The sequence below is a fragment of the Apodemus sylvaticus genome, chromosome 8 (assembly GCF_947179515.1).
Source record: "Apodemus sylvaticus chromosome 8, mApoSyl1.1, whole genome shotgun sequence".
Taxonomy (NCBI): Eukaryota; Metazoa; Chordata; class Mammalia; order Rodentia; family Muridae; genus Apodemus; species Apodemus sylvaticus.
In genome coordinates, this window is record NC_067479.1 from 57679877 (window position 1) to 57697045 (window position 17169).

At 51.4% G+C, this 17169-nt stretch overlaps 1 protein-coding gene across 2 annotated transcripts in view; it reads right to left on the minus strand.

The window, feature by feature from the left end:
* Pebp4 (phosphatidylethanolamine binding protein 4) overlaps positions 1-17169 on the minus strand; it is a 216183-nt gene that overhangs the window by 192700 nt on the left and 6314 nt on the right. For both annotated transcript variants that reach the window (XM_052191092.1, XM_052191091.1), the window contains exons 2-3: positions 15976-16253; positions 12265-12391 (exon numbers count right to left, since the gene is read on the minus strand). In XM_052191092.1, the coding sequence (XP_052047052.1) occupies positions 12265-12391; positions 15976-16235 (387 nt within the window). In that variant the 5' untranslated portion in view covers positions 16236-16253. The remainder of the gene's footprint in view (positions 1-12264; positions 12392-15975; positions 16254-17169) is intronic.

Consider the following 17169-nt stretch of genomic DNA (forward strand, 5'->3'; position numbering starts at 1 on the left):
AGCCAGAAGGATCAGGGAAGCACAAGAACTAAGAAAAAGCCACAGAATCAGCTAGACATGGGCCATGGGGCTCACAGAGCCCGAAACAGCAATCACGGAGCTGCACGGGTCTGTGCTGGGTCCCCTGCATGTATGCTGTGGTTGTTTAGCTTGGGGTTTTGATCGGACTCCGATCGGTAGGAGTTGGGGCTGACTCTAACTCTCTTGCCTGCTCTTGGGACCCTTCTTTCTACCGGGTCGCCACATCTCGCCTTGCTCGGCAGGTCCATGCCTAGTCTTGCTGTATCTTGATATGCTGTGCTGAGTTGATATTCCTGAGAGGCCAGTTCTTTCCTGAAGAGAAATGAAGGAAGAGTGGATCTGGGGGAGGGGCTGGGAAAGAAAGAAGAAAATCTGCCCAGTTTTGTGAAAGAAAGAAAGAAGTCAATCTTCACCAAATCATATCAATTCAACAAATCTGTATTAAGAGCCTGCTGTGTGACAGAGTCTGTTCTCCAGCTGCGGATGCAGCATTGGGTTAAAGAGATGAAGAGCCCTGCCCTCCAGGAGCTTACAGTCCTAGCTGTGGGGTTATGGTAGCAGCAGAAAGACAAACTAGCAAACACCAAAATTCTTGGCGGAGTTTCCTGTAGGTTGGCAGGTTCTGAATAGGAGGAGTAGCTGAGAGGGGGCTAAGGGGACTGACTCTAGGAGGCCTCCCTGAGGAGGTGACCTTCAAGGAACTGATCTAAGAGGGAGAGAGCCATCTGAGGAAGGTTGGAGGGGGTGGGGGTGTCAGGAGGTAGAGGCGACTCTCTGGTGCAAAGGACCCAGGAATACCGGGAAACCAGGTAAGCTAGTTGGGCAAAGTGCAGAGGGGCTGAGTGCAGAGAGGATGTGAGGAACAGATCGGATGCCAGGGCATCTATCTGGCAGGCGCTGATAGCAACTGGGCTTTTACTCAGGAAACTGAGGGGAAACATGACAAATCTCAAGCAAAGGCTTGAACTCATCTGACCCGCAGATTTAAGGGTTCCCTCTGATGGCCGGATTGAGAACAAGTTGGGCCTTGGGGACAAACAGTGATGCTTGGTGATAAACTAGGTGAGAGACTGTGGCAACATTCTAGCAGAGAGTGGTAGCCACTGCCAAGGAAGGGACCCTGGGGGAAAGGAGAGATAGCCAGCTTCTAGGCCTTTCCCTGGTGCCCTAGTAGCACAATGGGAGAGGCAGAGACACCCCTCCACTCCCCCAACCATCTCCCCAGTCTTGGGTTAAAACTGAAGATAAAACAGGTTTGGTAAGGGGTATGGTGGGGGCTGAGTGCTTGGGGTTGGACATGCCCCAGAAGAGGGGCCTACAGGACACCTCAATGGTCATGTGAGTTGAGATCATTGGTATGTGGATAAGGCCACTCAAGGAAAAGAGGGACAACTAAGGGAGGGACAGGAAATGAATGAGAGAGAGTATGGGTCCTGGAAGCTATCTGTGTCTAGCAGGAGGGAGCCACCCACTGGGGGGGGGGGGTACGTCCAAGGTGGGGCCGGAAGAGTCCCACAGAGGCCTGCCCCGTGGTTCCTAGCCTTGACAGGGATACTCTTGGGACTTTAAGAGAGAACAGGGAATCTTAGAGAACCAGGGAGTTAGCACGGGGTGCCAGAGCTCCAACCGCACCAAGGTTCAAACCTTCCCAGAGTCCCTGGCTTCATATTCTCTAGGCTCAGATTCTAACTAAACCTCGGTAAACTGAGGCAGGCAGCTTTCACAGTTCGCGATTTCCACTCAGGAAGTCTGTGGGTTGGGGAGCCGCGAGCACTTTTCCCAAGATCTTTGTGATCTGGAGTAGGCAGTGGGAGGTACCCTCCATGTTCTCCTCATCAGCAGTTTCACCCAGCTAATCTGGAGTTAGGGGCGAACTGGGGACGTTAGACAGCATTCCACGTCTACTTCTTTGCACTGCCATAACAGAGGTGCAGTTTCACTCCGGACTGGTGCAGAGAGGCTCCGCAGGGCTTGGGACGTCAAGCGTCACACCAGAGCCACATGGTGGGCTCTCGGCGCCCTCACTCGCGGATCCTGCTCCACCAACTAGCAGAAGCCTGTGAGTTCCTACCCTGGTGACCCCAGCCTTGCGTCCGGGGCTTTGCGTTGTTTTGAGTAGGATGACGGTCACCTAGCTCCCCCTGGTGGTGACTCTTTCAGTTACAGCTTCTGAGAGAGCAGAAGGCCCGTTTACACAAGCAGGGTAACTGGAACCCCCAAAGCACCTTTGAGGTCTCCTTTGCTACACCGTCCTTCTGGGAGTCTGGGGCCCTAAGTTCCCCTAAGCATGCATGGCCCAGTCCCTCTACATTCCCATGGCGATGGAAAGAACACAAGCCTAGATTCCCAAATGCCATTCTGTCCCTGCAGACCCAAAAAAGCAGGTACTCTAGGCGTATAGGCACCACACCTGGCCTGCTCCACCCCCACCTGTCCCTTGGTCAAGGCACTTGACATTTCTGGAATCATCCTAGCCCGTATACAAGGGGGAGTGATTGCTTCCTGTCCTGACTTCTTCCTTCAACCTGGGAAGCCATTAGGCCCCTGGGCCCGTATCCTTTCCATTATCATGGGAAGGGACTGACTGGGCCACGCAGGCGCAGGGAAATGGCGCGGGGCGGGGGCATGGGCAGACTTACGTGTCTCTATGTGGCCCTCTCCTCACTAGGAAGTGGCACGACTAGACATGAGCTCAGTTTTGGAACTCTCTCAGTCTAACTGAGGCCTCTTTCTGTGCCTCGGCCTCCTAGAATCTACTGTCTGAGCAGACACCAGGGCTTAAGTGTGGTTATAGTCATAATGTGCTTGGCGCAGAGCCTGGCATGTGGAGGAGGGGCGGTTAATGTCTCCGCATGAACATCTGGGCATGGTGGAAATAGAGAGATATCGGGAACAGAGAATGACTTAGAAGCCAGGGCTTCAGAGCTTTGGCCTCCATGGCACATGGAAATAATGTCTCCCAGCTTATGGTGAGACTCGGATGAGGCCTGGAGGCAGCAAGACAGTGGGCACAAGGCTCTAGGCCAAGGTTGCCCCCTCTGACCCTGTAGTTATGTAGTCCAGGCTGACCTTGAACTCATGTAACTAAGAATGACTAGGAACTCATTCTTCTGCCTCCGTTTCCAAGTGCTGGGATTATAAACACCACCATACTTGGTTTTATTCAGTGCTAGGGGGTCAGACCCAGGTTTTGTGCATATTACACAAGAACTCTACCAAGTGAGCCACACCCAGGCCCGCAGCCCACACTTGTCTTCTCTTGGGGATCTGGGGAAGACTCCCTCTGACTCTCTAGGCCTCAGACTCCCTGCCACAGACAGAGCCCCACACCTGTCCAGCCTGTCTACCTGGACTGATGGGAGATAAGAAATGTGAAATTACAGTATGGCAGAGAACACACAGCAAAGATTGTCATAACAGGGAAAGTACTTTGAAAATGGTGACACTTACCCTGTTATTACCTCGGGACAAAACTCCCAGTGGCCTGCACTCTGCTTCGTATCACAGCATGAATCTCACTTCACCAGAGCTACCTGTGATTGTTTCTTTCCCAGACATATAGACATCTTTACCCTGGGTACGTTTATATTGGAGAGATGGGGGGGTGGCGGATGTCGAATTTGACACCAGGGGCAGAAGTGGGAGACCCTCTGTTCACATCAAAGTCTTGGTAGAAATGTCCATTTAAAGGAAAAGCAATCCTCAGGGGCATAGCTGAGCCCAGAGCAGTTGGCTTGAGGAAGATATCACGGGAGTTCAGATGCCTAATGGCGGCAGAGGTACTACCAATCTGAAAAGGTTACATGCCAAATGATTCCAGCTATGCTACACTCTGGAAAATCACACTGGAAACAGCCAAAGGATCAGCAGTTGCCAGACATGATGGGGGGGGGGGATAAGCAGGAAATGTACAAAGTGTCCCGAGGGCACTGAGCTTACCCTGTCTGGTTACTCTATGACAATGGCTGCGTGTCATAACAATTCCACAAAACCATGGCATGGTGGGTGCAGCGCCAGCTCCGGGTGACAGTGATGGATACTGACAGCTGTGTGCAGGGGACAGGGGGACAGGGAACAGGGGGACAGGGAGACAGGAGGCAGGGGGAGAGGGGGTAAGGGGACAGGGGGGCCCTTTTGATTTTCTGCTTTGTAGTACTGCAAATCTAAAACTGACTTAAAGTGTAAGGTCTCTTAAGAAATTAGCCGGGCAGTGGTGGTGCACACCTGTAATCCCAGCACTCTGGGAGGCAGAGGCAGGCAGATTTCTGAGTTCGAGGCCAGCCTGGTCTACAGAGTGAGTTCCAGGACAGTCAGGGTTACAAAGAGAAACCCTGTCTCAAAAAAAACCAAATCCAAAAAACAAAAACAAAAAAAGAAGAAGAAAAAAAGAAAAGAAATTATTTCTGGGCTGGAGAGATGCCTCAGCACTTAAGAGCACTGACTGCTCTTCCAGAGTTCCTGAGTTCAATTCCCAGCAACCAAGTGGTAGCTCACAGCCATCTATAATGGGGTCTGATGTCTTCTTCTGGTGTGTCTGAAGACAGTTACAGTGAACTCATACACATAAAATAAATAAATCTTTAAAAAAAAGGAAAGAAAAGAAAGAAATCATTTCCCCGGAACTGTGTTTCCTTTTTTGCAAAACAGAGGCCCTGAGACCTGCCTGGTCTGCTCGTGATGCTCACGAGGCTGTAATCGGTGTCACCTGGACTTCATGATGTCCAATGGGCCCCCCAAAGTGATGGTGCACACTGGTCCCCGCAGAGTGAGAGGACTCCTTAAAGTCAGAGTGCGGGACAGCCATTCACACTGCACTGCCGGCCCCACCTCGGCTCCTCCCCTTCCTTCCCCACCACGCTGTGCATGCTGTGCACGTGTGGGAACAATCGATGGCGCTGCATCTCTTTGCAAATCTGCAAAACCCTTCTCAAGACTCCTCTCTAGACCCGCTGACTTCTTTCTCTGCTGAGAAAAGGCAATGAATCTCTGTGGCGATGAAAATGCACGTCAGCACCCTTACAAAGAGCTAGGAAGCCTTTGCTGGTGCTCAGCAGACTACTGTGAACAGATTCTGTCCAGTGAGTGACAGACAGACAGACAGACACACACACACACACACACACACACACACACATCCCTGCTCTTTTGTTCTCAGCCAGATGTGAGCCCGCTGAACTCTCCTTGCAAGGTCCCCTGTGCCCTCCTGTACAGCAGCCCACACAGTTGTTCAAAGAGACCCTATTTGATCTGAAAACATCTGCAAGCGCTTCGTCAACCCTTGACTGGGAGCCTCAGCTGAGCTCAGACATCAGATGGCCGTGCTCCTGAGCAGGCATCAGCCGGGTACTTGCTTGTTTTGGAGTCCCCTGGGGTTAGGCTCAGGTCTAGCTAGAAGTTCTGCAAGCCCTAAAACACTGAGTTCATCGACAAGGAAGATGATGGGGGAGGGGGGAATAAAGAAAACTATGTCAAAGGTCAGGACCAAGGAGCTTACCAAAGTTGCCAATCTGGTGGAGCACCAAGTCACTTAGCATGCAATTTGTTTTATTTTAGTTTTTGTGACATGTTTTTGGTTGTTGTTGTTTTGTTTTGTTTGTTTGTTTTTGTTTTGTTTTGTTTTTTTTGAGGCTGGCCTCAGCCTCAGCATGTAGCTGAGGAGGACCTTGAATTTTGCAGGGACGACAGGAATGTGCCCTTATGCCTGGCTTTTGGGAGCTATACTCCCAGCTCCCCTCTGGTTGGTACTGTGGCCTCTATTAAACCTTCAGGGTTTAAGGAGCACACAGTAGCAGTGGTGGACATCCTTGCTATTCCGGCTATTCCGAGACATCCAGGCAGGGCCAGGGTCTGCTGTCTGCATCCCTTGCTCTGGAAACAATGCCTGGCAAGAGTTGCAGACCCCCATCAAGATGAGTCCCAGTGGATGGATGGTTGGATAAACGGAGATGTGGACGGATGCATGGATGGGATGAATGAAATAATTGATGGGTGTGCATGAACAGATGCATGGATCGATGGGTGAATGGTACCCTGAGTTTAGCATAAGTCTCAGGGTAGATTTCAGAGACGAGATTACATATGGAAGATGAGTGGGCCTGTCTGCTGTCTGGGGTTTCTTATTCCACCTGTCAGCTCTGGGAATTGTTTGGACCCCTTGTCACCCACCGCCTGGCTCTGCTGTGTCCCCAGAGAGCTGATGACCATGTAGCCTGGCCTAAGTGGAAGAGGGACACAGACAGGCTGGACCACTCAGACTAAGAAGCCGGCGACACCTGAGCAAGCGTCTCAATCTGTGGCTGATGCTCTCTGCCCCCCGGGGTTCAGCTCTGCCTGTCAGCACCCCTACATCTACAGCCTACTGGGCTCCTGTCTCTGGCCTCCAACCACACAGGCGCCCCCACAGTGTCTATGAGCTGTGCCTTCCTCCTGAGCCCTTTGCCTTTCAGAAGACAAACTGCAAAGTACCCTATCCCTTCTTATAATAACAGCCAATACAAATTGGCACCACGTATGAAGCTCCAGTTAAGTGCAAGTTATCAAGTAAAGGTCATAGCTCCTCAGGTCTTCCCTAAAACATTGTTTGGTTTGGTGGTGGCCTTCCCGCTGGTGGCCCCCTCACCCTGTCATACATTTCTTTCTGCTCACAGGTTCTAGGGTGCTGAGGTTCCCTCCCTTATCTGGAGAAGGTAGGGGACACAGACACCATGACCTCTCCCCATCTCCTTCACTTTCCTTTCCTCTTGCCACACCCAACAGCATGAGGACCCCACATGTCCTGTGCCCAAAGTCCTTCCATTCATTTCCAGGATACGATCCCACATCGTTTCTCTACCCTGGAGTCTGGGGTCTGATGGCTAGATTCCAGGACACAGGCCCCTCACCCCAGGCTGACAGCCTCCCCTCCCTGGCCCTTTGGGAGTTCCTGCTTCGGGTGGTCCAGTCAGTCACTAGGTGTGTGGGGCCAGCTGAAAGCTGTTGACTGTCCCTCACTGTCTGTCTCTTTTCATGCAAGTGTTTCCAACAGGACCCTGCTTACGCTTTCTGCTCCAGGTTGGCATTGTCCTACCTCGCTGCTCTGTCCTGTCAGATTAAAACACTCCTGGGTGTCTTTTTCTCTTGGCCGACTGTTATGAGTAACTTGCCTACTCCACAATGTCTGCTTCTCATTCTCTCCCTAGTGCCCTCATGAGGGTCACCAAGGACTCCCTTGTGGTTGGGTTTAATTCACATTTTCCACCACCACCTATCTACCCTGACACCTCTGGCCAGCACCCACTAAGCTTGACATATCCTTTTACCAGAGAGAGAGGTGTCCTCTATAGATTTCCCTGGGCCTGGGCACTGGAGACCCCTTTCCTGATGTTCAGCCCAGTGTTTCTATCTGACATCAACCAGACAAGACCGACAAGTGTCTCTGTCTGTAGCTTTCCCTGTTCCACACACAGTCCTGGGACGCTGAACAACAGAACTTGCTAGTGCCAGGCGCCGCCTCTGGAGAGCTAAGGCTTCCTTGCATCTCCTGTTTTGTGAAGGTGCCATTCTCAGGACCAGCGTGCACCGTGCACCGATGCAGGCTGGGACTGTGCCCGAGGAGCCCACATCGAGGCATGATTATAAGCAATGCTGCCTCCATTTTCAAAGGGGATAAATCAGGTATTCAGTCTCACTCAAACCACATGCCCATCTCTCCCAGAAACCCAGGATTCCACCCACTCTACCCTTCCCCTGGTAACCCCACAGACACAACACCCCACGAATCCCACCACCCCAACATCTCTTACTCCATAGTCATGATATGCCTTCAGGTTCCCCTCCCCCACCCCACTCCATCACTGCCACAGTGACCTTGCACTTCCAAAGTTGCTCCCAGTCCTCAGCCTAAACATGAGATAGTGGTTTCAAGATAAACTTCGGGCTCCACAGCGGGGCCTTGGAGCCTCCCGCACCTCACTTTCCCACCAGGCCATTCTGTCCCTCACTAGTCGTGGCCCACACCTACATCCCTGTGCTTTGGGGCTACCCGCCTGCGCCTTCCACTTGTCCGGAAGCTCTATGACGGGTGATGATGGGTCTTCTATCTTTAAGTCAATAGAGCTTACATGGCGCTGGGAGCACAGAACGTGAGTCAGCTTAGGTTACAAGGCTAGCCTGTGAGGTCACAGACCCATGAGCAAATGTCTACAGTCAGCAGCTCCCCACCCCTCCACCTCCCTTCCCCTTCCCCCTCCCCTCCCCTCCCCCTCTCCCCCCTCCCCCGTATGCATGTACACCCCATCCCCGTCTGCCAGGAAGGCCTCCTTGGCCCCATAAGTCTGCCCCTGCCACACATCATCTAGGGTTTCCGGAAGCCCTGTATGTACTCTTCTGTGCCTGTAGCAGGCGCCATACTCCTACTCCGCGTGGAAAGAGAAGGCTGGGGAAGGCCTGCGAGATCTGAGAGCCCCGGAGGCAGCCTGTGGCTGCCTGCACCTTTGTCCCCCCCCCACACACACACCCCACACACCCACACCCACACCCCCACCCCGTTCTCCAGATTGTTAGGCCTTAAGAAAGCTGTCTCCACAATGTGTCCCTAGGGCAAGGACAACACAGACATGCTCCTGCGGACGTGGACGAGGATGGGGGTGCGGTGGGGGGTGGGCATGTGCCTGAGCCGCTCTGGAGAAGGATCCTGATTGGCAACTGAAGGGACAGCAGGACCAAGCACTGCGAGCACTGCGGCTTTTGTTCTAGTCCCCTGGCACAGCGCATAGTCCCCACTTCAGGGCAATTTGTTCCTTTCAAAAGGATTCCAGCTGCTTAAATGTAAGGTGAAGAATAGGCCTTAGTCAAGATGCTTCTCGGGGCTTTGGAGTTTTCGTTGGCTGGAGAACACAGGGATACATTTTCAAATGTCGGCCACTTAATGTTTGTCAGAAGGAACACCGGGGAGGGAACCCAAGGGGAGAAAAAGCACCGGCTAACCAGCCCACTCTTGGTGTTTAGCGATCCAGTCACAGATGGCATGGGAGGCATCCTGTTTCCTAAATCCCTTTGCCTCTTTGAGGACCCCTGACTTTCTCCACATCCCTAGCTCCCCCCAACCCCCGGCAGAGAATAATTTCCTGAGTCCTGGTCTCAGCAGCTTTCCCTCAGTGCTGAGGACACAAACAGCTTAATGAGCAAGCAGCGGGGTTTCCTGTTCATAGCTTAGGCATCAGGAAACGGTTTTCTACACACCATTCATTTTCATCCATCCATCCATCCACCCACCCACTCGCCTATTCATTCATCCATCCATCCATCCATCCACCCATCCACCCATCCACATGTCCACCATCCATCCTTCTACTTATTCAACTCTCTGTCTATCTATATAGCCTTACACATATATGTTCATCCATCCATCCGTCCATTTACCCACCCACCTATTCGTTTGCCTACCCATCCGTTTATCGACTCACTCATTTATCCATCTGCCCATTCACCTATTCACCATTCATGGACTGATCCGTCCGTCCGTCCATCCGTCCATCCGTCCATCCACTCTCGGCATTCACTGCCTTCTTGCTCAACCAGCCAGCACAGGGTCTCGCCATGCCAACAGGGACCGCGAGCCATTCAGTGTTTACAAGGTGATCGCTGTGGTACAAGGTATGAATGAGCAACAGAGGGAATGGAAATGCTCCGTTTAGAAGGATAAGGGATGCTTAGAGAGCTGGCAGCAAGACATTATCAGCAAGAACGGAAAGCAGAGTTCAGAGCCAGTAGTCAGGGAAGGCTTCCTGGAGGAGGGAGTAAAACTCGAAGACGGAAGAAGCCTGTGCAATGGTATGGAGAGGCAGGAACCTCACTCCCATCCCCGAGATGGGGTGGGGATCTCCCTGGGCAAGTCCCCTGACAGTTGCAACTCTGGTGACTTAAATTTGGAAATGAGGTGGTATTTCCGCTAAGCCATGTGCCAACTCTCGCCCTTTCCCTGGGGACTCTGAGGAAATCACTTCTTCCTCTAGCTGCAGAATCAAGTCCTTCTTACCCAAGCCTGCCTCTTGAGGTACCCTGCTCCAGTATGGCACCTCTTTCTCTCCACCTGTTTCTCTACAGCTGTCTCTTCCCTGAAACTCTTCAAGGAGCCCCAGCCACCAACTTCTTTAAGGGCGGTCCCTACTGTCCTTCCCTCCCTCACCAGGGGAGCTTGCTCTCAGCACCCCCTCCTCCAAATTCCCCTCAGAGCCCTTGGAAGGGATTGAGCCCTGGATCCCAGGTTCCTAGAGACAGACAGACCTCTCTCGGTGTTGAGCCTGGCACTGCCCGGGTCAGCTCTGACTAAATCCTTACACCCATCAGAACAGCCCTTGCTTCCCCCCACAACCCCACACCCTTCTTCTGACAAGCAGCTCCTGATGTTCCTTTGGGGGATCTAGCACATTTGGGGGAACGGGAGCCATTGTTCGGTCTGGGGACTAGCAACATGTCTTCCAGTAAGGTTCCTGGTACTTAGCACTAACCCCTTTACAAAAGCGAATGCTTAGTGCACAGGCCTGATGAGAGAATTGAGTGGGCCCACAGCATAAACAGGACCCAGCATGAAGTGCCACACGGGGCGGGCGTTACAGAACCCCTGGCTCTACCTTGCCCTGAGTCTGTCACATTTTTCCGGAAAGCATTAGGTCTACGCTAGCACAAAACTCCTTTGTCTTCTTGTCCTCTGTTTCCACCAAACCTTCCTTGGCGAGTCTTGATTCTCCTTGGTAACACTAAGCCTCTTTTCTCTCCCTTCTACCCTTCACCTCCAGGCTGAGACAGTAGATTTCAGAGACCCCAACCTCTCTGTTAATGCATTCACACCCCAGGACTTGGAGTAAACCCAGGGAAACCAGACTCCTAAATGGTCTCCAGGGCCTCCCTCCACGGAGGTCAGGAACTTGGCAGTCTACACCCCCACCTAGTGGGCCCCTGCTGCAATAGCAACACAGAGCTGGAGGTCCCTAGGGAAGCCAAAGGTCCCATCCTACAGGGATATGCTGGGTTTCCATACAACACGTTGGGCCGGTGCAGGGGCGGGGCTGGGATCTTTCCCAGTTTGGCAGCAGCAGGTGTCCTTTCTCTGTCCCTCTTGACTCCCCATAGGCATGACATTGGCTGAGGTCTTCAAGGAGGAGGGTCAGTGGGGGAAGGGCTATTGATGCTCAGTTTCCTGGACACCGGAAAGGTTGTGTATTGTCACAGTTGTACACAGGAAAGCTTAGCCAGCCCAGCTTTGTATATCACCCACATCAACTGTGAAATGTCATATTTGATCTCCAATAGTAAAAAACGCTCAGAGGGAGACAGACAAGCCAGCCCCACCCATGTGAGCAGTCCTGGTGACAATGCTGCCCAGGCCACCTGTGTGGCTAGGTGTGTCGTGCCTCAGTTTGATCTGCCTGACCAGGGTGACAGGGAGCCTCTGGGGCTAGCACAGGGGAGGAAAAAGAGCCCTGTAGTCCCTTCCTGCCTTACTGCACAGAAGGGTCAGCACCTTCTGTCTACCCACTTGGGACCTGCCATGTCACTTCTGGACACTAGTACCCCTACCTAGCAGAGAACAGGAGACTGGCCTCAGCCATTGATGTTTTGTGGACTTTGTCTGGGCCAGGAGACAACAAGAGGAAAATAATAACCCTACTTCCCTGTTTCCTGTTTGCATGGCCCGCCCCTAAACTTTCTGGACTTTCAAACCCAAGGAAGTTTCCAGAACAGGTATCAACAGTTATTTCCCAGGCAAAGAAGTAGTTGCTCCCAGTTCCTAACACACTCTGGTGTTCTGTTTCAGATTATTTCAAACACCAGAAGGACACATTTCACACTGCAAGAATCCAGAGCTTCAGTCATAGGTCCACTGTAGGAAAGACACAACCTCTAAGCCAAGTGTGGTTCTCTCAACCTGTGGGTCATGACCCCTTCAGGGGAGTGTCAAATGACCTCCTCACAGGGGTCACCTAAGACCATCTGCATATCAGATATTTACATTACGATTCATAGCAATAGTAAAAATTGCAGTTACGAAGTAGCAACAAAAATAATTTTATGGTTGGGAGTCACCACTCCTTGAGGAACTGTATAAAGGAAGGATGAACACCACCACTCCAGGCAATAGCTGCCTGACTCCTGCAAACTCCCTGGCCATGGGAGCCTCTACTTGGCGCTCCAAGTTCCCAAGAAAAGCCAGCTAAAGACAAGTCAGGGCCCCACAGTCTCCGTCAGCTAACCCAGTTCACTCACATCCAAAGCCGCGTGGAACTTGACTATCGGCGACTGCCAGGTCATGATCTTCTGTCTGTATAGATTACATTTAGGAACAATTTTACAGCTGATGTTCCCCATCTCCATGTAGAAAACTTCAAGGTTCCTATGGAGAGAGGGGCAGTCACTTCATGCCAGGGTTTCAGCAAATCCTGGGGCTTGCAAGGCTACTGCAGTCCAGCACGACTGGGCATGCAGAGTTGAGAGGTGTTAAATTCTAAACCTGACAACCAACCAGCTGTCTGACCCCAGAGCTGTGTGACTGAGACCTGAGGCTTTTGTCCTAGGTCCCCTTGCCTGAGACAGGGACAGCTCTTACCTCCTGGGGTTGGTGTGAAGACACAGCACTGGTCAGTGGGTAGAGCAAAGTCTGGCATGCTATGAGGTGCCCGGGAAGAATATAGTCATCCTTAGTATGCCAGAGATGGGCTCACACTCAGATGTATGAATCTCTCAAGAAAGTGGTATGATGTCTGCATTCATGCGCGCGCGCGCGCGCGCGCACACACACACACACACACACACACACGTCTTTCCGTGTCATCAGATCATTTCTGTAATGTTTATGATGCATACAGCAAAATTGCTGTGTGGTAGCATCCTATAGGAAATGAAGACAAAGGGCTGTATATGCTCAATACCTAAGCAATATGTGTGTGCAAATGTATGCATATATGTGTGCATTCATGTACTTGTGTATGTGTGTGTATGTACGTGTCTAGACATATGTATATATGCTTATGTGTATGCAGATGTGTATGCATGTGTATGTGCATACATATTCGTATGTATGCATGCCTGTATGCACATGTGCATGTGTGGTACCCAGGGACTTGTACATACCAGTAAAGCACTCTATCGCTGAGCTATACTCCCATAATCTCTGCCCTTTTTCCCCTTTTCCCTTTGAGATAGGGACTTTCTATACAGCCCAGGCTGCTCTCGGTCTCTTGTGCTCATATACCTGCTGATGTTTGAATCTGTGCTGGATGAACTGTCCTATACGCGACTGTGACAGTGTACCTTCTTAGTGTTTGGCTTACGAAATGTGTGAGCAGGCCTGAATCAGAGGTCGTCCCTCGACCCAAACATTTCCAACTCATGATTGGTTGAACGCACAGATGTAGAACCTGCCGGGTGGAGTAGAAAACTGACTGAATCGAGCCCTATGAGGAGGTCATGCCTGAGCCTGTCAGAACATTCTTGTTACACAAAGACCAGGGGTTGTGCTCCCCAGCCTTTCCCAGAAGCCCAGTGCGGCTGAGCTATTCCGTAAATAGACAACAGCTCTTTAGACCACCATGCCCTGCTGGAGTGACACCTGAAGGACACCCAGGGAGGATGTAATTTGAGGATCCTGTCTTCAGGAGAGTCCCTGTAGGAGTTTAGAGGAGGCCAAAGGTGGCCTCCTAGCGAGACCCAGGTGGCCTTTTCCACCCATTGGTCCCCAGTGCTTTCAGTAACTCCAGAGGTTCAAAGTTGGAGACAGACAAGCAGTTGGGTCCACGGCAGCAAGTAAACCACACACAGTGTGCTTTGGGGGGTGGTTACCCCACCACCTAGACTTGGTCTCTGCTGTCCCAGAGAGAGGAAGAAGCAGTATGAGTTGGCCAAACCAACACTGTAGGAGTATTGTTTGTTTCTCTTAACTTTTTGCATGTGTGCAACATTCTTTTGGAGTGACACAGTTTGGGCAGTTTCGAAGACATCTTTAGGAATGGGTTTTTCTTTCTTTTTTTATTTAGTTTTATTTATTTATTTATTTATTTATTTGAAACTAGGTTTTTCTGTTTAGTCCTGGCTGTCTTGGAACTCACCCTGTAGACCAGGCTGTCTTCAAACTCACAGAGATCTTCCTGCCTCTGCCTGCTGAGCGCTGGGATTAAAGGCAGGCGCCACCAGCACCAGGCAGGGATGAATTTTCTTTTTCATTTCTATGCACAGCAGCATTCTAAAGATTATTAGGCTTACTTCTGCCTCTGCTGCTGTTGACTGCAGCTAGCAAGATGGACAGAGAGGACTCTCTCAGACAAGAGTCCCTGCGCATGGCAGACTTGGGGAAAACTGAGGGTCAGAAGGAGGTCAACTCTCTGTGCACCTTTGCTGCAGCCATGGAGGGCAGGTACCAAAGAAAGTCAGACGGATAACCACCACTCTTCCGCTTCTGAGATGGAGCCTAGGTTTGGTCAGACATAAGTGAGACCTTGCCCCACAAAATCGTTCTTAATGATAATTTATGTCCACTCGAAACAGAACATTTCTCCTTTACGGATTCCTGGCTCTGAGGACTTAAGTCCAGTCTTCCAGAATTCCCTGGCAGTCTCCACAAGAGGAAAAGGCTCCCTAGTCAAGGCTAAAAGCTGAGTTAAGCAGGACTCCTCAGGAGAGACCCAGCTCTGTCCTCAGGGCTGACATATCCATGCTTTGTCTCCATCTCCAAGGCCACCTGTCACAAACGGCTATGGACTGAATGAGAAACACCCCCTAGATATGGGCCCTTGTATTTGAGTGTTTGGTCCCTAGCTGGCATTACTGTCTAGGATATGCCCTAGTTTTCTAGGTTTTGTTTTGTTGTTGTTGTTGTTTATCTGGTTGGTTGGTTGGTTGTTGTTGTTTTTCTGAGACAGGGTTTCTCTGTGTAGCCCTGGTTGTCCTGGAACTCACTCTGTAGACCTGCCTGGCCTCGAACTCAGAAATCTGCCTGCCTCTGCCTCCCAAGTGCTGGGATGGCAGGCATGTGCCACCACCACCTGCCTGGCTATCCTAGGTTTTTTGTTTTGTTTTGTTTTTTGTTTTTTGTTTTTTGTTTTTTTCTTTCAGTTACTGTGGTACGCACCAACCGGACCAGCTCAGGAGAGGAAGGGATTTATTTCATCTTAACACTTTGTGGTCCATCGTGGAGGAATCCAAGACAGGAACCTAGAGGCAGAGACTGGAGCAGAATCCAAGAAGGAACTCTGCTTACTGGCTTGTTTTCCAAGGCTTTCTCTCAGCTTGCTTTCTTATAAGATGTGCAGGGCCACCTGCCTGGGGCTGCGCTATGAACTTGGCTTCCCCATATTGTTACTCAGATAAATGTCCACAGGCCAGTATGAGGGAGGAAATTCCTCAATTAGCATTTCTTCTTTCATGGTGGTTCTAGTTTGCCTCAAGTGTTCTTCAGTCACCCACTTGCTAGGGGGATGGCAGAAAAGTGACAAGGAAAAAGGGCAGCTCAGGAGACTGGCAAAGTGAAGACTCCATTTCTAACTTCTATACTGTGAGGAGAGTGCAGAATTCCAGGGCCTACAGCTGGTGACCGCCCAGAGTGAAGGGAACTTGTTCAGGAATGCAGTTAAGGAACTCAGGTTGCTCAACTCCAGCTGGGACCACAATCCCTTGAGGGCTCCCTGGCAAACCACACACAGGCCTACTATTGACAAATAACCTCTGACTCTGAGTACTTCTTTTTTTTTTCCTGCCTTTTCCCCCCATTCAAATACAGCTTTGTCTCAGAAGACCCAGGGAGGTGGCTTTCTGTTGGGTTTGGATGACTAGCTGTAAATCTATATACAGGGTCTTCCACTCAGAACTCACTCGGTTGAGTTGGTCTCCAGACTATTTATGCCTGCTCTCACAAAAGCTGGCCAAGCCACAGGGGCCACTGAATTCTAGATTCACACTCCAGAAGGCCACTCCTCCCCACCCTACCTGCAGAATGAAGAATCTTCTTTTGGCAATGGTGGGAGAAAACATCCTCTTGCTCCTCCGCCGCTCCTGTCACTGCCTCCACCACCTCCGATGCCGATGCCGATGCCCCCTCCGCCGCCGCCGCCACCACCACCACCACCACCACTGCCTCCGCCTCCTCCAGGTTTCCCTTCTTCAACAGACTCAGATGTCAATGAGAGGCCCACCCACAGGCCAGCTGCAAGGAGGCTCAAGCAAAATGCTGCTGCGACCAGCTTCATTGTTACAGATCTTGGCCACTAAAAGGAAAAACAAAACAAACAAACAAAAACCCTGGAGTGATTCTGTGACCCTGTGCCAGGACTCTCTTCCCCCTCTTAGGCCCAGCTCCAGGGATCCACCTGGTAGCCAGAGATCAGTCAGAGAAGCACAGTAGAAAGGGTACCAGCGACCTGGGCCCCAGCCATTGGCCCACTTCCCAGCTGAATGTACTTTGGGAGGACTCGGACCTGCTCCGCGCTGGGCTCTGTTTACTTACTGTTCTGACCGAGGTCTCTCCTTTGCAGGATATAACTTCGTTTGTCACTCTTCAGGCTGCTAGCTCTGAAGAAGAGTATATTTAAAAAAAAATGCTTGGCAAATAAGTTTAGGGCCAAGCCTTGGGCTTCAGGGCCAACTCCAGGTTGGAGAGGGCTCTGGGTTTAGCTGAGTTCTATACATCCTTCAACTATTCTGTTTTAGCTCCAGCTTCTCTGCTACTTGCGTCCATAGCCTCTGAGCCACCAGAGCGGACAAGATGGTTGGACAGAGTGACCCTACACAGGATGGGGCCGTTACTCTAAAATGCCACCTGAGGACACACCTGGCTGTGCTGTGACTGTGCTGAGCTCAGCATCTGGAGAAGTGGGCGGGGTGGAGTTTGCAGGTGAACAGGAAAAGGCTATCCAAATCTGCACAGGGAATAGAGGTGCCTGGGCTGCGACACCAGTCCTCGTCAAAGTCGCCCTTCAGTGGGGCTTGAGATAGGGAGTCTGCGACAGAGGCTGGAAAGGTGTGATCCACTCTGTTGGTCCCAGGGACTGGGGACTTTGAGCTCCCACCTTCCGCTCTAGTAACTGACAAGCTGATGGGGAGGACTTTTCCTCACGGAGCTACCCTCACTAGAGCAAGTCAAAAGCCCCTGTCATCCTCAGCCCTCACTTGGGAAAATAAGAT